The 23,845-nt window shown below is 64.1% G+C and overlaps 1 protein-coding gene across 1 annotated transcript in view; it reads right to left on the bottom strand.

Moving 5' to 3' along the window:
• LOC119112033 (uncharacterized) overlaps positions 1–23,845 on the bottom strand; it is a 144,467-nt gene that overhangs the window by 69,594 nt on the left and 51,028 nt on the right. Inside the window, 15 exon segments of the mRNA XM_037235993.1 lie at positions 119–326; positions 569–705; positions 937–1,245; positions 1,483–1,803; positions 2,273–2,605; positions 2,835–3,152; positions 3,472–3,813; positions 4,104–4,379; positions 4,865–5,152; positions 6,211–7,029; positions 7,206–7,325; positions 7,519–7,689; positions 8,159–8,356; positions 8,722–8,892; positions 10,443–10,637. Coding sequence (XP_037091888.1) covers positions 119–326; positions 569–705; positions 937–1,245; positions 1,483–1,803; positions 2,273–2,605; positions 2,835–3,152; positions 3,472–3,813; positions 4,104–4,379; positions 4,865–5,152; positions 6,211–7,029; positions 7,206–7,325; positions 7,519–7,689; positions 8,159–8,356; positions 8,722–8,892; positions 10,443–10,637 — 4,206 coding nt within the window.

Here is a 23,845-nt window from a genome sequence, read left to right as displayed (position 1 = left end):
CTCACGGACAGCAGGTGATCAGGCGGCGCCTCTCACGCCTGACTGCAGCTCGCGCGACCTGCAGGCGTCGAGCTACCTTTCCATCGAGCCCGCGCACACGGCTGCCACACTGCCGTACCTGGCCGCGGCCGACAAGCCTGGTACGCGTTGCCCTCATAGCCGCTGATGCAGTAACACTCCGGCACGTGGTTGGCCACGCGGCAGTCGGCGTTGATGCCGCACGTTCCCGGGCACGGGTCCACGCACTTCTTGTGCACGCAGGCCAGCTGGGCGGCGCACTCGTACGAGGTCTCGCACTCGACCCGGCAGCCCAGCGTGGGGTCACCCTGTGGCACAGACCACGCCCATATTCAGCGCACAGGTGTCTGGCCAACCACTGGCGAGCCACATTCAGGTGCGGCGGGAGACCGTCTCCCTGAAGCTGCAAAGCTTCGGCAGAAGCTTGACACGACTGACTTATGAATGCACATCTGCGCCATGGTTATAATCAGCAGCCGTCATCCAGTAAGAAAGCCTTGCCACCGATGTGTGCGCGGTGAGAAGGCTGCGGTCGGCTGGCGCCGCTCACCTGGTAGCCGGGCAGGCAGGAGCAGACGGCCCGCTGGCCGGCCTCGCGGCACTCGGTGTTGCGGCCGCACGGGCTCGGGTAGCACGGTTTGACAGCCACGATCGGGGGGTCCGGCCCGGGCGCGGGCTGACGCGGCGCTGCGGCGGACCGGGGAGGCCGTCAGAGGCCCGTGCGTGCACACGATTGGTGGCGGGAGGCCAGGCTCCACTGACTGCGTCGCACCAGCGTGATTAAAACCTTCCAGTGAAACAATTGGTTATGCTGTTGATGGCAAACGCTTAGGCTTTCGCTGTCACCGGTCACCGCACGCTGGGCGCGCTCGTTACGCCCTTTGCTTTAACGCTCGACGCCCACTCTAGTCGACTTACGTGTGACGGGGATGAGCGTGCAGCTGACGAACGCGTCGCCATGGTAGCCCTGCGGGCAGTAGCACATGGGCACGTGGTTGATGACCCGGCACTCGGCGCCGGTGCCGCACAGGCCCGGGCACGCGTCCGTGCATTTGGTGCGGAAGCAGACCTGGTCGCGACGGCACTCCGAGTCCTGCACGCACTCGGGCCGGCACTGCACGTACGGGTTGCCGAAGTAGCCGGCCCGGCACGTGCACTGGCCGTTGTCGCAGTCGGCGTTGGCGGCGCACGTGCCCGGTGCACACGGGTCCTCCACCTTCGGTGGTTCTGCTGGCAGCAAAAGGTAGACGTCACGTCATGCCAGGTCCAATCGGGCGGTAGGAAAACGTGAGGTGAAAGCAGGTCGATGCCATTCCCGAGAAAGTCACGTTCGTTCGATTAGTGTGTGACCACCTTTGTGGCAATCTCTGGAATCAGACGGAACTTTTCTTGCCGCGTTGTCCCAATCATAACAGGCACCTTGCCTCTCCCCGACCGTTCAGCCGGACGCCACCATGTTCTCACCTGTCACCGGGAACGGCACGCAGCGCACGAACGGGTCGCCGGTGTGCGTGCGCGGGCAGCTGCAGATGGCGTTGTGGTTGGCTACCTCGCAGTTGGCGCCGATGCCGCACACGCCGACGCAGGGGTCGACGCAGCGCTTGTTGGAGCAGGCCTTGTGCGGCGGGCAGTCGGCGCTGATGAGGCACTCGGGCCGACAGCCGGGCGGTGAGCCGTGGTAGCCGGGCGCGCAGGAGCACACGGCGCGCGAGCTCACCTCCTTGCACTCGGAGAAGGGGCCGCACGGGGTCGGCTGGCACGGGAAGACGGGCGCCGGCGGCGTCACTGCGGGAAGACACGGAGCAGCGGCCGTCAGAAACCGGTCACGTGCACACGGAGCAGCGGCCGTCAGAAACCGGTCACGTGCACACGGAACAGCGACCGTCAGAAACCGGTCACGTGCACACGGAGCAGCGGCCGTCAGAAACCGGTCACGTGCACACGGAGCAGCGGCCGTCAGCCATCGGCCGCGTCCACGCGGAGTAGTGTCTGTAGATGCTGCTGTTGGGACAAGATATCATCACGGCGGCGTTGCGAGCCACTCGTCCACTGGTCAGCGACTGGCACCGACATGGTCTCGGACTCCCCGGGCCCAGTCCCGGCCAGCAGCTCGCATCAGAGCTCGTCCCCCGCAGCCTGTCCATCACCCGCCCATCACCCATCACCCGTCCATCACCCATCACCCATTGTCTCTGATCGCCGGCGCCACGACGCTGGGCCTGCTCCACGGCGACGGCGGCGGGGTAACACTCACCGGGCGGGCGTCGACAGAACTGGTACGGGTCGCCGGTCAGGCCGTCCGGGCAGCGGCACTGCGGCTGCCGGTTGATGACGTCACAGACGGCATCGACGCCGCACAGGCCGGGGCACGGGTCGACGCAGGCCAGCCGTAAGCAGACGCGGTTCGGCGGGCAGTCGGACGAGACGGTGCACTCCGGCTGGCAGCTGACCAGCGGGTTGCCGTAGTAGTTCTTGATGCACGAACAAATGGGGTAGCCGTTGTTGACATTGCACTCGGCGTTGGTGCCGCAGGGTGACGGGCTGCACGGCCGGTACGGCGTCGTCGCGGTCGGACGCACCGTCACCGCTGAAGAACAGAGAACAGCGGTGTCAGCAGCGCCTGCAACCGCACGCGATGAAAAGCACGACGACCCTGCATCATTACACGCGCCGCTTGAAAGAAGCGACACCGCCTCCATTCTGAGCCACCACAGATAACACCCGCAAGTCACACCCTGTCGCAGCATGCTGCCCCCGGCTGCGACGAGCGCAGCTCTGCGCCCCGTGACCCGACGCCGCTGTCTGGCAGCACTTACGGCGAGGTCGGCAGATCAGCGTCGGGTCGCCGCTGTGGCCCTCGGGGCAGGAGCAGACCGGCCGGTGGCCGACCACCTGGCAGTCGGCGTTGACGCCGCACGCGCCCACGCACGGGTCGCGGCAGTCGCGGTTGACGCATGCCTGCTGCGGCGGGCATTCCGAGTTGGACGTGCAGCCGACCGAGTAGCAGGGCGTCAGCGGCGGGCTGCCTTGGAAGCCGGCGCGGCACGAGCAGACGGCGCGGTCGCCGGGGCTGCGGCACTCCGAGTTGGGGCCGCACGGCGACGGCACGCATGGCTGCACCTGGGCCGGCACGGCTGGAACGGCAACAGGGGGCGGGTCAGACGGCTGGCTCGACGAGGAAAACAGACCAGTTCACACCGGCGGAGGGCTTCCACCTGACCGACCCATTTCAAGAGCAGCCGATTCACAGGATATTGACACGGCATCTGTTGGCTTTACCACGCGTCCTGCATTCCATTTTACGTACATTTTCGCACTCATCACCCTCCATGCTTCATCATACAACCACCTCGCCACTGACACTGACGGGAGTCGAGCGTTGCCACCCGCACAGACCGTTCCCAGAGCCGACTCCCCTCGCACCCCAACGGCGCCGGAGCGGCCGCCACTCACCAGGCTTGGGCGTGACGGGCAGCGGGGAGCAGCGGGTCAGCGGGTCGCCGGAGAAGCCGCGTGGGCACGTACACACCGGGTTGTGGTTGACCACAAAGCACTCAGCGCCGACGCCGCACGAGCCCGGGCACGGGTCGCGACACTTCTGGCCGATGCAGGCGCGCTGCAGCAAGCACTCGGAGTCCTGGACGCACTCGGGGCGGCACAGCACCAGCGGGCTGCCGAGGTAGCCGGCCGGGCACGAGCAGACGGGCCGCTCGCCGTTGTACTTGCAATTGGCGCCCTGGCCGCACGGCGACGGCACGCACGGGTCCGTCGGCAGCGACGGCGGCCGCTGAGTCACTGCGAAGGGAGGAAGCGGGGGTGGTGACGCGGCCGTCGCCTGCAGTGCGGCGGTCGTGCGACACATCTGAACTAAGCCATATCACACTCGAAATACATGCTTTTGGCCGCGCGCGATCTCACTCAACGGCCGGTCTCAAACCAGCATACCGACTCGGTATGGAAGCGCATTTTTCTCGTCAGCACCACGCCAATCCCGGAGGCAGGAGAGCACCCGAAGACTACCGCTGCGGCCCTGCGCGTCCCGTCCCGCCCGCCTGCGCGCGCGGCAGCGGAAGGCCCCATCTCACCTGGCTGCCGGACACAGCGGATGAACGGGTCGCCAGTGTGAGTACGCGGGCAGCTGCAGATCGGGTTGTGACCGACCACCTTGCAGTCGGCGCCGAAGCCGCACACGCCGACGCACGGGTTGGTGCACGTGTTGCGGATGCAGGCCAGGTCGGACGGACACTCGGCGTTGAGTACGCACTCGGGCCGGCAGCCGGCGCGGTCGGTGTAGAACTGGCCGGGCGGGCAGGACTCAGGCAGCGGCCGCGGCTCGGCCGGCTCCGTCGGCACAGTCACCGCTGCCGGGGTGACGTGCGGTCAGCAGGCAGCCCGCCGGGACGGCCGCGGCACCGACAGCTGGCGCCGGGACGGCCGCGGCACCGGCAGCTGGCGCCGGGACGGCCGCGGCACCGACAGCTGGCGCCGGGACGGCCGCGGCACCGACAGCTGGCGCCGGGACGGCCGCGGCACCGACAGCTGGCGCCGGCGGCACGCGGCAGGTAGCGAGCTGGTGCCGGCGGCGACGCTTATCTATGTTTCCAGCTTTAGACATCTAGAGACACTTAACTTTGAGATTGTTTCTATGCCCTTACTTAACAGTTTGCTTGGATGCGGCGCTCTTAAAACGGGCCAATACGAAATAGCTCATAACCTGAAGTTTACATAACAGGAGGAGACACAAGTCCTCAGAGTGTCTCCATCCTCTGCTACTGAGCGATCTGGAGACGACCGCTGAGCCGTCTCTGCGGTGGATGACTCTCAGCCTGCCTCTGGCGATACTCACGCTGCAGGACGCACTGCTGGTAGGGGTTGCCGACGTATCCGGCCGGGCATTTGCACATGGGCCGGTGGTCCTGGACGACGCAGACGGCGGCCACGCCGCACGACCCGGGGCATGGGTCGATGCAGCTGCCGCCGAGGCAGGTGAGCGTGGCGGCGCAGTCGGCGCTCTGACGACACTCGGGCTTCTCCAGCGCCGTGCAGAGCGGCCGCCCGTTGACGCTCGAGCAGAGCGTCTGCGGGCTGCACGGATTCGGCGCGCAAGGGTCCGGCCGGCCCGTTGGCGGACGCACTGAAACATGCGCCGGGCATGCTGAGCATGCGGCATGCGGCGCCGACGCCCCGGACACGAGGCTACAGAGACAGGCAGACAGACAGGCAAGCGGGCGGGCGCGGTCACTGCGCCGCGTAGCGGGGAGGTAGAGGCTTTGTGGCCTTTCGAAGCCAGAGAAACTGACATGCTGCTGGAGTGGCTTCAGATCGCCGGATTGGGGGCAGTTTTCCAGCCTTGCAACAAATGTCCCGCTTCGTATCACCAACTCATTTTTGTCAGGACTGAGATCGTTACTTAGCAAGCCAGACGGCCATTTTGGGTGGGGTCATATGACAGAGAGCAGTGACCACGCCCATGCAGGCAGACACTGGGAAGAGACAGGGAACAGCTCGGCAACATCGAATAGGAAGCGAAGTAGCTATCGGTCAAGAGTGCTCGCGTGGTGAAGTCCGCGCCGCCGAAGAAGTGGCGGGCGTCACGTGTGTCATGCGCGTCACAGACATGCCATCTCGCGCCGCGTGCGGACAAGCCGCCAGTCTCCGCGCGTCCTCCACAGCAAGGAAACGCCAGTGCCAGGTCTCGCCTCCGCTACATCGACCGCCAACCGGTGCTACGATCCAGCGACGCTAGGGTGCCAAGTACCGCCGTCGGAGCACGGCTGCAGGCATGCGCCCATCGTCGGGTGCCGGTGCCGAGTGCGGGCAATCAGGCGGCGTCTTCACTCGCGCCGGCGACCCACGGACGCCCCGCGTGCCGTGGCCAGCCGCATGCCAAGACCGGTTCGCGTTACCTGGTCGCGTCTTCCCCGCGCCGTCTGGACGGTCGTTTTCTCGCGTTGTCGGCGTCGCTTTTGCGGCGGTGTCGGCGGTGTCGCTTTTGTGAGGTCGTCGAGGTGGTAGGGGTGAGGTGGGAATGAGGCCACAGTACGGTAACATGGGGTACGCACGTACACATCAACGCAGCGAGCACCGACGCGAACACGGCATCGTCGGTCCCCGCAGCGGCCGCCACCCGGGTCAGGCCGGCCGGCCAGCGGGCGGCAGCGGCGGCGACGGCTACCGAACAGCGGCCCGTACCTGTGGCCAACTCTTGGCAGAGGGCGAGCGGGTCTCCGGAGTAGCCGGGCGGGCAGGTGCAGACGGCCTTGTGGTTGACCACCTTGCAGTCGGCGGCGACGCCGCACGCGCCGGCGCAGACCTCGACGCACTTTTGCGCCACGCAGGCCTGCGCGGCCGAGCAGTCCTGGTCGACCTCGCACTCGGGCCGGCAGCCGAGCGGGCTGTCCGGGTTGCCGACGGTGCCCGGCTCGCAAGTGCAGATGCCCTCGGCGCTCGGCGAGACGGCGCAGCTGGCGCGCGGGCCGCACGGGTTCGGCTGGCACGGGTTCTCGGGCCGGCAGCCGTTCACCGGATCGCCGATGAAGCCGGGCATGCAGATGCAGCGCGGCTTGTTGTTGCGCACGAAGCACTGGGCGTTGCGGCCGCAGTCGCCGGGGCCGCATTCAGCCACGACCTCGGCCTTGCAGCCGCGGTACGGGTCTCCGATGGTGCCCAGCGGGCAGTAGCAGTTGGGGTTGCGGCTGGCGTCGCAGCGAGCCCCGGCGCCGCACGGGTTCGGGTTGCACGGGTCACGCGGCGGCGTGCACCCGCGGATCGTGTTCGGGTCCCCGAAGTAGGTCGTCTTGCAGGTGCAGCGGTGGAAGCCGTTGACGACGTTGCAGTCGGTGTTGGGACCGCAAGGGGACGGGTCGCAGGGGTTGCGGATGGGCGTGCAGGCGGTGGCTGGTGGGTTGCCCGTGTAGCCAGGCAGACAGAAGCAGACCGGCTCATCGTTCACCTCGCGGCAGTCGGCGTTGGCGCCGCACTCGAAATCGTCGCATTCGTCGCCGTCAGGCACTGGAATACGCAGCAAGGTACGCATGAAGGTACCTGATGACTAAATGGAAAACGAATCACTTAAACATCTCGTGATGTAAATGGTGTGCAAAGCTTCCTGGGTTCGACACAAACCTGAATACCTTCAGCTCATGACATACACATACTGGGGATACGCGTCGGCAAGTAGTACTCACTGCATTTGACGAACGGATTCCCCGTCTGTCCCTTCGCACAGGAGCAGATTGGATTGCCGTCATCGATCTCGCAAATGGCGCCAATGCCGCAGGGGCTGGGCGCGCACGGCCGGTAGGGAACTGAAAGAAGCACAAGACATCACGTCAAAATCTGCATCCTGGGGTGGCCGGCTCCTGTGAGATGTTTATACTGTGGTCAGATGTTTGTCTGTTTTGCTCAGCAAATCGACCTGGTTCAGCCAGCCACCACGCTAGCCGCCGCTAGCCCTGGCAACTTACGCTGGGGTTGCCTGGTAGCCGGGTAGACACTCACCCTGGCAGCTGATGCTGGGGTTGCCCTGGTAGCCGGGCGGACACTTGCACACGGCGCGATGGCCGCTGACGTCGCAGAGAGCGTTGGTGCCGCAGCGGCACGGGTCGTCACAGGCGCCGTTGATGCAGGCCTTTGTGCTGGGGCACTCGCTGTCGGCGCGGCAGCCGAGCGCTGTCGGGAGAGGGTGCTCAGCTGGCGCTCGGGCGGCGGCGGCGCGCCCGGAGGCCGCCGGCCGGGTCAGGCTCGCCGGCCCACGTCATGTGTTACTGCTGGCCAACGTGGGCTGGCGGCCGCGGCGCTGGTTAACGTTAAAAGTTAAGCTCTCGGCGATGGCTGGGTAGATGTGTTACGGCATTCAGTCACGCATTATGTACATGGTTAGACACGCTAGAATCAGGGTCGCCGTGTGCCATATGCCCGCATTGTTGCTCTGACATGTGCCGCATTTGTTAAAGTTATCGCTGCTACAGCCGCCGCAAGACGGCCAGACCAAGCCATCGCTGTTCTGATGGCTCGAAGACTGGTCTTTCCACAGCCCGCCTCAGATGTCGTCTGGAGAATGCCACGGGCTTCGGAGTCAGTGTGAACAGAGGCCGCGAAGAAGGCGGGGTCGGGAGGGCGGCGAGTCGCGTTCTCTTACTCCCTGCTCCGTGGCAGCGCTCGCGCGGGTCGCCCGTCTGGCCGGCCGGGCACGTGCACGTGGCCACGTGGCGGCGGGTGAGACAGCGCGCCGAAGCGCTGCACGGGTTCTCCACCAGGCAGGGGTCCATGCACTGTCTGTTAATGCAAGCCTTGCTGCCGGGGCAGTCGGCGGCCGCCACGCACGCGCCGCCGTCCACTGCAAGGGCGGGAGCGCGCGCTGTCAGCGGGGAGAGGCCTTTCGAGGCGACGCCAGCGAGGAAGATAGCGACAGAGAAGTAAGCTAGGCGGACGCAGACAGCTGTCCGTAAAACGGACTACTGGGCCGGCTCCGCGTCACAGCTGCGGTGGGTTAGCTAAAGACGGGGCCGTTACAACGGACAGACGCGGTCAAGAGAGCTACGAGCTCAGAGGCCACAGAGTAGCGCAGCTTGAGCTTAAACGGCCGTCGACGAAACCGGTAAAATCGAGAGTATAGCTACTGGGAGCGAGAAAAAGAGAAACCGGCGGCGCCGGAGAGAAGACAGCAGCTCGGTTGTGTCGGTCGGTCGGTCGGCTCCTCACGTTTCAGACAGTCGGGCCCGCCGAAGCCCTCTTTACAGACGCAGCGCGGCACGTTGTTCTCCGTGAGGCAGCGCTGGTTGGCATCGCACAGCGTCTCCGGGCACGGGTCGACGCAGTAGATGCCGGTGCAGCGCAGGTTAGACGGGCACGGCGTGTTGCCCCGACAGGTCACTGGCGGCGCCGCCCCGGTTAGCGTCGGGGTTAGCGTGTGGGTGAGAAGCACCGCTCACACCTCGGCGGCCAGACACGCACACGAGACGGGCGACCGCGCGCTGCACGCGTGCACGCGGGCGCGCGGCTCTGGAGCGATGCTGATACCGGTCCAGAGCCGGCGCGTGGTCGCTCGTTCTCCGTGATAGTCTCGGGCCGCCGCTTGTTTGCAATGGAGAGGCACGCTGTTAGGAATGGTTAGATCTGTGAGTTGGTAGTGGGATCTGGAATGTGGTGAATAGTCGTTGCAGTCTTGCAGTCCTTCGGTAAAGCCGCCAGCATGCACAGCAACCAGCACCTCCCAAATCATGCATCAATCCACCGCATGCGACACTCCCAGTTATGCCAGCACGTTCTGTTGCGATTTATATTGGAAAACTCACTGGTCAAACCAGAGCCACGCACGTGAATAATCAATCTTATAAATGTAGAGGGAAGACTCCCACTACAAGAAAAAAGACGTTGTGGAAAAAAGTGAGAGCAGCGAAGACGAAAAAGCGATGCCACGATCAAAATTTGCTGAGCACGTTGGTTTGGCGCAAGACAACAAACCAAACGCAGAAGGGTGCATCGGGTTGAGCATGATCAATAGACGCGCCAAGACAGAAGTGTCTATGGACGACGAAATTGCGCGAGAGATAAAGACAGACGGAGAGGAAAGATAGAAGCATCCAAGCCTGTGTCGCTTACTATTGGAGCACTCCACCATGGGGTTGCCCTTGAGCCCATTCGGACAGTAGCAGACGGCCTCGTGGTACTCTGCCTTGCACAGCGCACCCTGGCCGCACTTGCTCAGGCTGCACGGGTCCACACACCGGCCGTACATGCACGTCTTTGCGTTCGTGCAATCGTACATGGTCTTACAGACGTCCTTGGGACCGGCTGGCACGTGACAAAGAAAGGGCAGGTCAGGTGGGGCTCGGGGAGGCGGCGACTTCAGGTTGCAAACTCGGTTCATCCTGGCGTCATGGTTACACGTGAAAGAAGACGAGTGACGATAGGTGGCAGACGAGAACACAGTTGAAGCTTTTCAGGTAAGCAGATAACACACCAAAGTCAGCGTTGCAAGACGTGTGTTTCCAGTTACCACTTGAACACATTGTATCACCGTGTGAGAAGATTCGCATAGCGCATGGAAGACAGCGATTCACAGGTGACTCACGTTCCAAGTATAGGATGGTCAGGATTTGATCACATTAAACGTATGTTTTAAGCCACTAGATTATTTTAAACAAACAAAACGCTGAATGTTTTCTGAGGCACAGCAAATGGCTAAGGCCTGATCCTTTTCTTGGAGAAATGTATTCTATGTCTTGATCTCAAGGCAGACATTTTACCGATCCCAACCAAGAAATGTAAATATTTTGGCATCTTAATGTTTTTGGGATCCTCAAACGGCGCACACAGCTTGGCCCGTCTTTTAACGGAGCTCCAGCGGGAAGAGGTGCCGCCGCAGCGCCGTCCCTGCGTCACACCGTCACCAAAGCCCGGCTGGGCGGTAGGCTACTCACACTTGACGCATTCGATCTGTGCATTGCCGGTGAAGCCGAGCTCGCAGACGCAGAACGCCTTGTGGTTGGTGGGCCGGCAGAAGGCGTTGGCGCCGCACGGTCGAAGGTTGCACGGGTCCAGGCAGACGCCCTGGTGGCACGTCTCGGCGCGCGAGCAGTCGTTGTCGGAGGAGCAGCCAGGCCGCGGCGCCGGCACTACGGCACGCGCGTACAGTGGCGTTAGAGCGGAGTCGGCGGATTGGCGGCAGGAGCGGCGCACGCCGAGCACACAGACCGCACGACAGGTCAGGCCGGGTCACGACCGCCCGTTGAGTGAGGCTTGAAGCCTTATCAAACGAGGCTCACGGAGACTGTTGCAAACACTGACGTTGGACATAAGACCGTGGTGGCACAGCATGAGCAGCTGGCATAAGGAGCGATGCTCCCTACAAGCTGCAGCATCACAGCGTGCCGTTTATGTGTTCGACGCATGCAAGCGAACACCACCAGACTTGGATTTATCGCTGCTTCATCGCAGCAATCAGCAGGCGCCAAGGTCCTCATCTACCCAGTCCAGAAGCGCCATGCTTCCTGGTCTTCCGCGAAGCTCCGCAGTCGGAAACGATGCTGGACTCTAACCACGACCAAGAGAGAAGCCTGCGGACGCATCTACCGCAGAACCTCAGAGCGTGCAGAGACACGCACACCCAAGGCAGCGGCTGGACAGGCCGAGTCTCTCATGCTCGGGCCGACGTCGGCCGACATTCCGTGACAGGCGTCCTCAGGGCGGCACGGGAGGACACAGTGTCCCCCGAGGACAGCGGGACAAGGCGTCGGGCGTGGTGCGTCAGGCGTCGGGGGTGTGTCGGGCGTGCGTCAGCCGTCACCGCGGACAGCCAGGCAGCGTGCGTCGCGTGCAGTGTTACCTGCGTCACAGCGCTCTTTGGGCGCGCCCTCAAACCCGTCCGGGCACGAGCACATGGCCCGGTGGTTGATGACGTCACAGTTGGCGCGCAGGCCGCACGGCGCCGGCGTGGAGAAGCACGGGCTGCGACACCGGCTCTCGACACACGCCTCGCTCAGCAGACATTCGTCGTCGCCGCGGCACAAGCCGGGAACTGTCGGTCGGCGCGGCGTCAGTCGGAGCGGCTGACAGGCGGGACAGATGGACAGCGGCGCAAGGCGTAGCGCGTCACGTTACGTTACGTTGCGTCACGCCACGCCTGGCCGCTGCAGGCGGCCTCCGGCGGCAAAAGTGGCGTCCGAATCGTGACTGAGACAGTGAGACGGAAGAGCGCATGCGACAGGGAGAAGAGTCGAAGGGAGGCGTCCTTACTGCGCGTGCATTGCCTCTCCGGGTCGCCGGTGTAGCCCTCGGGGCAGGCGCACCGGTCCTGCCGGCAGACGGCGTCCAGGCCGCAGAAGTTGCACGGCTGCCGGCACATCTGGCCCTTGCAGCGCGTGCCGGCCGGACAGTCGCGGTCCGAGCGGCACTGGGTCTGCACGCAGGCGCGCGCTGGGTCGCCAGTGAAGCCAGCCGGACACGCGCACACCGGCCGCCGCTGCTGCACGCGGCAGACCGCCGACGCCGGACACGGACTCTCCAGGCACGGATTGGCGCAGGCGCGCTCGATGCACGAGAGGTCCGGCGGGCAGTCGGCGCTCTGCCGGCAGCTGGGCAGCGGCGCGCAGCCGGCGGCCGGGTCGCCCGCGTAGCCCGGCCGGCACTCGCACGTGGCCACGTGGTCGACGCCGCGGCAGACGGCCGTGCGGTGGCACGGGCTGGCCGAGGCGCGGCACGGGCTCACGCAGTCGCCGCGCACGCACTCCTCCGCGAAGGCGCAGTCGGTGTTACGCATGCAGCCGGCTGTCAGGCGGAGGAACGGCCGCCGTTAGCGGCCGGCGGTACGCGGCCAGCGGTGTCGGCGTCGGGCTCGGCGGCGCGGCTCTACGGTGCTCTCAAGCCTGGCCTCGAACAGTGATAGATAACGCGGACCGGCGCTGTTGCGTCTGTGTGAATCTCAGACGCATTGCAGCCCTTTGTGTGACGTCATCAAGGCATCTCCGCAAAGCGCTCGTTTGCGTCTGTTACGTTTTTGAGACCAGGCGCACGGTCAAATATAAAATAGTGCGGAATTTCAGCTCATTGCACAGAAACGTCTCCGGGGCGCACCTGGCAGGCAGAGCAGGAGCGGGTTGCCATGGTAACCCTCCTTGCAGCGGCACTGCGCCACGTGATTCTGGTTGTAGCAGACGGCGTTGGTACCGCACGGATTTCCCACGTCGCAGGGAAACTGACAGTCGCCGTCGACGCAGAACTGGGCGTCTGGGCAGTCGACGTCGCTCAGACAGCCCACTGGGTGGCGGTGAGAGCGGGTCAAAGCGGCAGGTCAGGGAGGTCATGTCACGGTCAACAGTCACGGTGTTATGTTGCAGTCAATGCGGTTACGTTTAGAGCAGATGTACTCGATATGTATTGTTGTGAGCGGCAATTACCGTTAATGCGTGCAACGCATTAGACTATCAATGACCTTCAAACTCTGAGGAGCAACGTAAGCAGTCCGTTAGCAAGATCGTCCGAGTCTCTTTCCAGTCCGGCCGCCGGGCTCCAGCCTGTCGTGTTACACCTCCAGCATGCAGCCCTGTCTCCCAGCCGGGCGCGCGTCCGGGCGAGGGCGGGTCAAGCCTCCTGTGAGGATCGGTCTGGAGCCGGGCGGCCGTCTGGCGGGTGCGGTCGGCACCCTCAGTCGGCTTACGTTTGTCGAGCAGGCACGCCACGCGCGAGTCGCCGTGCGAGCCCGGCGGGCAGCGGCACTGCGGCCGGTGCGCGCGCGTGTCGCACAGCGCGTTCGGTGCGCACATGTTATCGAAGTCGCACGGGTTTTTACAGAGCGTGTCGTAGCAGACTTGGTTGTCGGGGCAGTCGAGGTCGGAGGAGCAGCTGGGTCGGGCGGTGGGCCGCGGCGGCACCGCGCCACCGCCGCCTGTCGGGCAGCCAACAGACAGCAGGCGTAAGAGGCACGCTCACGGGCACGCGCGCACGAGCGAGCACACGGCGAGGGCGTGCGACCTGCAGAGCGACGGAAGACGACGAGCCGAACGGAGGCCAGCGCCTGAAAATCGTGGACGTCGGCACAGATCAGACTCAAGAAGAAGATTCGGAGCACGTCCTCAAGAGCGCCGGCGGCGGCGGGGACAGAGAGGGGCGAAGGTGCGTGCGGTTAGTGCGGAGGGGCGACTGAAGCGGTGAGAGGAGCACGGGGCGGGGCGGACCGGCGGACCGGTGTGTTGTACCTTGAGGGGTGCACCCGGTCATCGGGTCTCCCATGTGTCCGGGCGGACACCTACAGAGCGGGCGGTGGTTACGGACGGTGCAGAGAGAGGCCGGGCCGCACGGGCGCAGCGCGGCGCACGGGTCCGAGCAAGAGCCGGACACGCACGCCTGCCAGCCGGGGCAGTCGGCCTGGGAGAGGCAGGTCAGGTTGGCGGGCAGGCTCGTCTCGGTCACGACACCCGCCTCGGGAGCCGGCGGGCCGTCGCCCGGCGGCACGCGCGACTCAACCGTCCCGTCATCCACGGCTGCCGGCGGTCTTCCCAGCGGTGTCAAAGTGGCATCCTCCGTGTCTACGACCGTCGCATTATGCACATCGGACGCTCCATCTGGCGTCCCTACTGTGATGCCCGCGCCCATCCCGACTCCGGTGGGTTCGGTGGACCCCACCCGCGTCGGCGGCGTAGCCTGGACCGCAGCCGTCTCGTTCCGCTGCCCGAGCGGCTCCAGCTCATCCTCTTCTGGCTTCGGCAGCAGCAGCACCACGTCGGTGACGACGCCGCCGCTGGCGTCCGTCGCCGAGGACGGCCGCTCACCAGGGCTCAGCGGGTAGGCGGGGCGCGCGGCGCCCGGCCGCAGCGTGGAGCCCCCTGCTGGCCAGGCGGTGGTCATCGCCGGAGGAGGCCGGCCGGAGCCTGGTGAGAACGAGGCTGTGGTGGTCTCTGGAGTTGAGAGACTTTCTGGACCGGTGCCGCCTGCGGTCGGTGACGGAAGGCCGAACCCGCCCGTTGTGGCTGGCGTGGGTGTCACCTCTTTGGTGACGCCGGAGGGGTAAGGACATCGTAACTGGAGCTGTGTCGTTTACTGGAGCGCTGCTGTCATCAAGAGGCGTGCTGGGCGGTGCAACAGTGATGACACCAGGACGTGAGGTACCCGTCGGAGTAGACGCTTTCTCGACCACCACATCAGCTTGTGCCACAGTCGAAGCTACGTTCCCCGCTTCCCCAACGCTGGTCTCCGGTGTTGTGGTTTCATCCGAAGCGCCAGTAGACGACAGTGTGACTCCAACGATGCTTCCAACACTTTCAGAGGACGTTGAAGTGCTTGTTCCGATAGCGTCTGTGACTGGCGTGAGGGCCTCATTGACACCTATAATGGACGCAGGCGTGGAGACCCCTGTCGCGGAGCCACTCGGCGATGGCGTAACAGGGCCCGTGCCCGGCCTAGTCGAAACAGGGGAGGTTGAGCCTCCTCCAGCGGGCCGCGAGGTTGAGTCATCCGTCGCAGTGGAGGGAGTTGTGCCTCCTACAGCGGGCCGTGAGGTTGAGCCATCCGTCGCAGTGGAGGGGGTTGAGCTTCCTGCAGCATACTGGGGGCTTGTGCCTCCTGCCACGGGTCGTAAGGTTGAGTTATCCGTCGCAGTGGAGGGGGTTGTGCCTCCTGCAGCGGGTCGTGACGTTAAGCCATCCGTCGCAGTGGAGGGGGTTGAGCCTCCTGCAGCGTACTGCGGGGTTGTGCCTCCTACCACGGGTCGTGAGGTTAAGCCATCCGTCACAGTGGACGAGGTTGTACTTTCTCCAGCGGGCAGTGAGGATGAACCATCGGTCGCAGCGGAGGGGGTTGAACCTCCTGCAGCGTACTGCGGGGTTGTGCCTCCTACAGCTGGCCGTGAGGTTGAGCCATCCGTCGCAGTGGAGGGGGTTGAACCTCCTGCAGCGTACTGCGGGGTTGTGCCTTCTACAGCGGGCCGTGGGGTTGAGCCATCCGTCGCAGTGGAGGGGGTTGAGCCTCCTGTAGCGTACTGCGGGGTTGTGCCTTCTACAGCGGGCCGTGAGGTTGAATCATCCGTCGCAGTGGAGGGTGTTGTGCCTTCTACAGCTGGCTGTGAGGTTGAGCCATCCGTCGCAGTGGAGGGGGTTGAACCTCCTGCAGCATACTGCGTGGTTGTGCCTCCTACAGCTGGCTGTGAGGTTGAGTCATCCGTCGCGGTGGAGGGGGTTGAACCTCCTGCAGCGTACTGCGGGGTTGTGCCTCCTGCAGCGGGCCGTGAGGTTGAGCCATCCGTCGCAGTGGAGGGGGATGGACCTCCTGCAGCGTACTGCGGGGTTGTGCCTCCTACAGTTGGCCGTGAGGTTGAGTCATCCGTCGCAGTGGAGGGTGTTGAACCTCCTGCAGCATACTGCGTGGTTGTACCTCCTACAGCTGGCTGTGAGGTTGAGTCATCCGTCGCGGTGGAGGGTGTTGAACCTCCTGCAGCATACTGCGTGGTTGTGCCTCCTACAGCTGGCTGTGAGGTTGAGTCATCCGTCGCGGTGGAGGGGGTTGAACCTCCTGTAGCGTACTGCGGGGTTGTGCCTCCTACAGTTGGCCGCGGGGTTGAGTCATCCGTCGCAGTGGAGGGGGTTGAGTCTCCTGCTTCGGGCCGCGGGGTTGAGCCATCCGTCGCAGTGGAGGGGGTTGAGCCTCCTGCAGCATACTGCGGGGTTGTGCCTCCTGCAGCGGGCCGTGAGGTTGAGTCATCCGTCGCGGTGGAGGGTGTTGAGCCTCCTGCAGCGGGCCGTGAGGTTGAGTCATTCGTCGCAGTGGATGGGGTTGAGCCTCCTGCAGCATGCTGCGGGGTTGTGCCTCCTACAGCTGGCCGTGAGATTGAGTCATCCGTCGCGGTGGAGGGCGTTGAGCCTCCTGCAGCGGGCCGTGAGGTTGAGCCATCCGTCGCAGTGGAAGGGGTCTTGCCTCCTACAAGGGGCCTTGAGGTTGAGTCATCCGTCGCAGTGGAGGGGGTTGAGTCTCCTGCTTCGGGCCGCGGGGTTGAGCCATCCGTCGCAGTGGAGGAGGTTGAGCCTCCTGCAACATACTGCGGGGTTGTGCCTCCTACAGCTGGCCGTGAGTTTGAGTCATCCGTCGCAGTGGGAGGGTGTTGATCCTCTGCAGCTAACTGCCGGTGTTGTGCCTCCTGCAGCTGGCCGTATGTTGAGTCATTCCGTCGCAGTAAGGTTGAGCCTCCTGCGGCATACTGCGGGGTTGTGACCCCCTGCAGCGGGCCGTGAGGTGAGTCATCCGTCTCAGTTGATGGGTTGAGCCTCCTTTAGCGTACTGCGGCGGTTGTGCCTCCTACAGCTGCCGTGAGGTTGAGTCGTTTCGTCCGATCCGCAGTGGAGGGTGTTGATCCTCCTGCAGCATCTGCGGGGTTGTGCCTCTGCAGCGGGCCGTGAGGCTGATCCATCCGTCCAGTGGAGGGGCCTTGCCTCCTACAAGTTCCGTGAGGTGAGTCATCCGTCGCAGTGGCAATGGTTGTGTCTCCCCTGCACTGGGCCGCGGTTGATCATCGTCGCAGTGGAGGGGGTTGAGTCTCCTGCTACGGGCCTCGGGGTTGAGCCATCCGTCGCAGTGGAGGAAGTTGAGCCTCCTGCAGCATACTGCGGGGTTGTGCCTCCTGCAGCTGGCCGTGAGGTTGAGTCATCCGTCACAGTGGAGGGAGTTGAGCCTCCTGCAGCGTACTGCGGGGTTGTGCCTCCTACAGCTGGCCGTGAGGCTGAGTCATCCGTCGCAGTGGAGGGTGTTGAGCCTCCTGCGGCATACTGCGGGGTTGTGCCTCCTGCAGCAGGGCCGTGAGGTTGAGTCATCCGTCGCAGTGGAGGGGGTCTTGCCTCCTACAAGGGGCCGTGAGGTTGAGTCATCCGTCGCAGTGGCAAGGGTTGTGTCTCCTGCAGCTGGCCGCGAGGTTATGCCTCCTGTAGCGTACTGCAGGGTTGGTCCTCCTGCAGCAGGCCGGAAGGTTGAGCCATCCGTCGCAGTGGAGGGAGTTGAGTCTCCTGCTACGGGCCGCGGGGTTGAGCCATCCGTCGCAGTGGAGGGGGTTGAACCCCCTGCAGCGTACTGTGGGGTTGAGCCTCCTTCAACAGGCCGTGAGGTTGAGTCGTCCGTCGCAGTGGAAGGGGTCTTGCCTCCTGCAGCGTGCTGCGGGGTTGTTCCTCCTGCAGCGGGTCGTGAGGTTGAGCCATCCGCCGCAGTAGAGGGGGATGAGCCTCCTGCAGCGTACTGCGGGGTTGTGCCTCCTGCAGCGTACTGCGAGGTTGAGCCATCCGCCGCAGTGGAGGGGGTTGAGCCTCCTGCAGCGTACTGCGGGGTTGTGCCTCCTGCAGCGGGTCGTGAGGTTGAGCCATCCGTCGCAGTGGAGGGTGTTGAGCCTCCTGCAGCGTACTGTGGGGTTGTGCCTCCTGCAGCGTACTGCGAGGTTGAGCCATCCGCCGCAGTGGAGGGGGTTGAGCCTCCTGCAGCGTACTGCGAGGTTGAGCCATCCGCCGCAGTGGAGGGGGTTGAGCCTCCTGCAGCGTACTGCGGGGTTGTTCCTCCTGCAGCGGGTCGTGAGGCTGAGTCATCCGTCGCAGTGGAGGGTGTTGAGCCTCCTGCAGCGTACTGCGGGGTTGTGCCTCCTGCAGCGTACTGCGAGGTTGAGCCATCCGCCGCAGTAGGAGGGGGTTGAGCCTCCTGCAGCGTACTGCGGGGTTGTGCCTCCTACAGCGGGCCGTGAGGTTGAGCCGTCCGTCCCAGTGGAGGGGGTTGAGCCTCCTGCAGCGTACTGCGGGGTTGTGCCTCCTACAGCGGGCCGTGAGGTTGAGCCGTCCGTCCCAGTGGAGGGGGTTGAGCCTCCTGCAGCGTACTGCGGGGTTGTGCCTCCTACAGCGGGCCGTGAGGTTGAGCCGTCCGTCGCAGTGGAGGGGGTTGAACCTCCTGCAGCGTACTGTGGGGTTGTGCCTCCTACAGCTGGCCGTGAGGTTGAGCCATCCGTCGCAGTGGAGGGGGTTGAACCTCCTGCAGCGTACTGCGGGGTTGTGCCTCCTACAGCGGGCCGTGAGGTTGAGCCATCCGTCGCAGTGGAGGGGGATGAACCCCCTGCAGTGTACTGCGGGGTTATGCCTCCTACAGCGGGCCGTGAGGTTGAGCCGTCCGTCGCAGTGGAGGGGGTTGAACCTCCTGCAGCGGGCCGTGAGGTTGAGCTCCCTGCAGTGGACTGCAGGGTCATGCTGTCTGTCGCGGTGTCCACCGCGGTGCTGACTGCGCCCTCACTCTGGTAGAGTGTGGTGTCGGTGGCTGGACCATACGATCCGTCCGTTGTTTTGTTTGCGATCTGATTCGTCCCAGGGCTGGCGGGAGTGGCACTGGCGGCTGCCGTTGTGTTTGGGGTTTGACTGGCACCCTCTGTAGTATCAGCAAGGGACGGAGGCGCTGCGCCTGAGTGTCCTGGACCAACTGATGGAGGTGTGCTGCCGGCTCCCGCTTGTGTTGATTCCTTGGGAAATTCATCCGACATCGTGCTTATTGATGATGGAGCACGGGATGGAGTGACCCCATCCAAAGGAATGCTGGTGATAGATGTCTCACCATCTGATTCAGAGGTCGGAGGACGGAAAAATGTCCCACCATCTATAGACCCTCCAGTCGGCGAAATTGTTGTGGCACCTCCAGTCGATGTAGATGTAGTTAATTCACCAGTGACGTCTACAGCTGAAGATGACGTCACACCTTCAGCCGTTCCCACAGCCGTTGAAAACGTCCCATCTTCTGCTGTTACACCAGAGGCAGTAGGCGAGGCTACGCTTGCTCCGATCGCTTTGGCTGTCGTTTGGTCTACTCCAAGATGATCTGGTGTGTTGTCAGCCTGTGTGCTCGACTCAGTGGTTCTTTTTGTCGGCAGGCCCGCGTCTGCTGATGATGTTGTTACATCATCGGTCGGAGCAATCGTGGTGCTATCCGCTGCTCCACCAGACGGGGAGGACGTGGTGTCCCTCGCGGCCTCCGATGTTGCAGACGTGACGCGGTCTTTTCCCTCCGGAGGAACTCCAGACGTAACCCCCGGGTCTACGTCGACTCCATCCTGTGCCGGTGTGACACCACCTGAGCCAATGGGCGTTGGCCCCGGTGTGTCTTCGCCCGGCAGGGCTGCAGCCGGCGCTGGGGTCGTGGCGGCGCTATCCTTCGAGGTGACTGCCGGGGCAGAGCTGCTGTCGACACCGTCGGACGGTGAAGGAGTGCCTCCGCCCGTTCCTACGACACCACTATCTGGTGTTTCCGCGATCGGTCCAGCTTCACTGGTTGCGCTGGCTGTACTTTCCTTCGATACGGCAGCAGTAGATGTTCCCCCGTCAGCTGCAGCCGAAGTCGGTGTGGGTGTGGTGATATCGCTTCCCACTATAGCCGTGGCTGCGGTGGTGCCATCTGCCACAGTAATCGTCGCGGTTGTAGCGCCCCCAGTGGGGCCTCTGTCTATAGCGCTAGCCGGCGCGTACGACACGTTCTCTGCCACGTCACCGCTAGTCGATGTCGTAACGCCAACCTGGACACCAGACGGCGTAGCCGTCACGCCCGCTGGCAAAACTGGCGACTCCGAGGTGACGTCACTGAACTCATCAGGAGTTTCAGCGTCCTGGCCGGCGGTGGGCGACGCCACCACCCGGTCAGTGCCGTCGAGCGGGTCACCCGCCATCGGCGGAGCTTGCGTCGGTGGCGTGACACTGGAACCGTAGACGATGACGTCCTGCGGCGTCGTTTCCGAGCTATTGGACACCAGTGGACCGCTCCCGTCCGCCGGCAGAGTCGCCGTGCCCTGCTCAATGTATGCAGCTTCGCTCCCCGGTCTCTCTTCTGATGGAACGTTTGCGGACGGTGGGGTCGAAAAGTCGCCCGCTTTGACCGTAGCATCTTCGGAGGAGGCGTCGTGTCCTGCTCCGACAGTCGGCCCGCTCCCAGATGGACCTGGCGTGGGTGTGATATCGACGTCCGCGGGAGGATTTCTGTTCTCCGGATACCCGTCATCTGTGACGTCATCTTCAGGCAGCAGCTGCGGCGTCTGCGTGGTCAGCTTGGCTTTCAGCTCCTCGAAATTCAGCAGGTCGGTGAAGGAGTCACCCTCGCTGCTCGTCTCCACCGCGGTATCGGTGGTGGCGGGCGCGGTCGGCGCGGCTTCCGTGGCACCCCCTTCCGCGGAGTCGGGCCGCCGGACCGTGGAGGGCGTCGTGACCTGCGAGCCGGGGCCCAGGGGAGTGGCGGGGGTGGCGGCAGAGTCGGTGAGGGCCGTGACCTGGTTAGGCGGTGACTGTGCCGGGGTCGCGGGGGAGGTGGGACCAGACAGAACTGTGACCGAGACGGGCGGCGCCTCCGCCGTCGGTGCAGCCGCGCCTGAAATACACAGTGACGGTGCTGAGTGCGAGGTCAGACTCTGACCGACGCGAGACGAAACGGCGAGCCGACGACAACCACCCGGAACGAACACGGTCGAGCGAGCGAGCGGCGACCGCAGAGGGCCGCCGGCGAAGCGCACGCCGGCGCGACGCGGTACGTACCGGCGCCGCCGGCGGGGGTGCGACACTCGACGCTGGGCTCGCCGGTCGTGCCCGGCGGGCAGAGGCAGAGCGGCCGGTGCTGAAGCACGCGGCAGACGGCGCCCGGACCGCAGCGGCACGGGTCGACGCAGCGCGCGGCCACGCACGCCTCGGCGGCGCCGCAGTCGTCGTGGCGACGACACGCGACACCGGCGCCCGGCCGCTGGGTCACCACCGGCCTCGGCGGGGGCGTGCCGGCCCCGCCGGGCGGCGGCCTGGTTAGAGCCGGTGAGCCTGCCGGCCGTTAGTGGTCAGTGGCGGCGGTGGGGGCGGTGCCGGGCGCAGTGAACGGGCCAGGAGGCTGGCGGGTCCCCTCAGATGGCGCCTCAGACCGGGCGGCCGGGTGTCACTCGCTCGGTCTGTGGCTGTACGCTACGTTTAACGTTGTGAAATAGGCTTCAAGAATTATTGACGCTCAATAATTGCTGATAATTTGATCAGCTATAATATATTTTCGTGAAAAAATGGAGACTATGAATTTTGTTTTACGTAGCAAACGATGAGTGGGACCAACTCAGCTCACCGCCGCCCGTTCACTACGACCCAAAAGACACGTTGATTAAACACACAGCGATTGCGGGGTTATGCAGTGATTACGGGATGAGTTACGGTGTCAACGTGTACACGACAGATGTTAAGGAAAAAACATCATAAACGTTAATAGACCAGTGTTGCACACCATCCTGCACACTGTGCTACCCTCACACCAGCGCGTTAGACAAAGCGTTGCGCACCGTACAACGGTATGTACACTGTACAGCTGTACATCCAGAGGGGCCGAGTTAGCCGGGCAGTTAGCACGTACCCCGGGGCAGGCACTCGACATAGGAGTCGCCGGCGTATCCGGGTGGGCAGCGGCAGAGGGCGCGGTGGAAGGTGACCACGCAGCGAGCGCCGGCGCCGCAACGGCACGGGCTGACGCACACCCCGTCCCGGCAGGCCTCCGTCGACGGACAGTCAGGATTGGCTGAGCACGGTGAGCGCGAGCTGGCCGGCGGGCTCGGGCCGGATGTCGGGGTGGGAGGGGTGGTGGGCTCTGTCAGACGCGTGGGGTCACCCGGCCGGGTCGGAGGTCTACCGCCAGGTGAACCCGGCCTGCCTGTGGTCTGTCCAGGCCTGTATGGTTTATCTGTCCCATCAGATCCAGTGGGTCTACCTGGTCTTCCTGTGCTCTGTCCGGGTCTGTATGGTTCATCTATCCCATCAGACCCAGTGGGTCTACCCGGTCTGCCTGTGGTCTGGCCGGGTCTGAGTGGTCCACTTATGCTATCAGGACCAGTGGGTCTGCCTGGTCTGCCTGTGGTCTGCCCGGGTTTGTAAGGCTCATCAACACCATCAGGACCAGTAGGTCTACCGGGTCTGTCAGTGGCCTGCCCTGGTTTGTAAGGCTCATCAACAACATCAGGACCAGAAGGTCTACCGGGCCGGCCAGTGGTCTGTCCTGGTCTGTAAGGTTCATCAATACCATCAGGACCAGTGGGTCTACCCGGTCTACCCGTGGTCTGCCCGGGTTTGTATGGCTCATAAACACCATCAGGACCAGTGGGTCTACCCGGTCTTCCCGTGGTCTGCCCGGGTTTGTAGGGCTCATCTATACCATCAGGACCAGTGGGTCTACCCGGTCTTCCCGTGGTCTGCCCGGGTTTGTAGGGCTTATCAACGCCATCAGGATCAGCGGGTCTACCCGGTCTTCCCGTGGTCTGCCCGGGTTTGTATGGCTTATCAACGCCATCAGGACCAGTGGGTCTACTCGGTCTTCCCGTGGTCTGCCCGGGTTTGTATGGCTCATCAACACCACCAGGACCAGTGGGTCCACCCGGTCTACCCGTGGTCTGCCCGGGTTTGTATGGCTCATCAACGCCATCAGGACCAGTGGGTCTACTCGGTCTTCTCGTGGTCTGCCCGGGTTTGTATGGCTCATCAACACCACCAGGACCAGTGGGTTTACCCGGTCTTCCCGTGGTCTGTCCGGGTTTGTATGGCTCATCAATACCACCAGGACCAGTGGGTCTACCCGGTCTTCCCGTGGTCTGCCCGGGTTTGTATGGCTCATCAACGCCATCAGGACCAGTGGGTCTACTCGGTCTTCCCGTGGTCTGCCCGGGTTTGTATGGCTCATCAACGCCATCAGGACCAGTGGGTCTACTCGGTCTTCCCGTGGTCTGCCCGGGTTTGTAAGGGGCATCGTCACCCCCAGGTCCGGTGGGTTCGCTTGGCTTCCCCGTAACCTGGCCGGGACTGGCGGGGTCGGAGGGTTCGCCGGGCGTGGTGCCGGTCACGTCGGGAGGGTAGGTACCGGTCAGACTGACCCCCGGATCGGTCGGTGGAAGTCGAGGGAAGGCCGGGCCGGGGACGGAGCGTGGCCACGCCCGTCGGCGGTGTGGTGCCGCCTTGTTAGGGACAAAAACACAGTGTTAGCGCGCCGGATTGGCCACGACCAGGCTGTGCAGCATTGTTGGTCCGTCGCACAGGCACCAGCTACTGCTGCCACTGCTCTTATGTGCGGCGGATCCGACAATGTTGCATCACCCTCATGACAGTTAGACAATGATGTGAGCTGTGAGCTGCGAAGCACTTCGACAACACGGGCATCGCGCGTGTGGCACAGTGAGTACTTGTGATGTTAATGTTGCTCCCAGACGTGAAGGTTACTCACAGTGAACGGTGTTACGCCACTGAACCAAATGACAGCCCCGGTGCCTGTCAAACTCCCGGGGAGCGAGTGCTAGTGAGTAGTAACGCTGCACGAGGTTGGGGCATTAGCGATGTTACGT

The sequence above is a fragment of the Pollicipes pollicipes genome, unplaced genomic scaffold (assembly GCF_011947565.3).
Source record: "Pollicipes pollicipes isolate AB1234 unplaced genomic scaffold, Ppol_2.1 Scaffold_7261;HRSCAF=8764_pilon_pilon_pilon, whole genome shotgun sequence".
Lineage (NCBI taxonomy): Eukaryota > Metazoa > Arthropoda > Thecostraca > Pollicipedomorpha > Pollicipedidae > Pollicipes > Pollicipes pollicipes.
The sequence above is the reverse complement of the archived record's forward strand: the minus strand, read 5'-3'. Positions and strand labels throughout refer to the sequence as shown.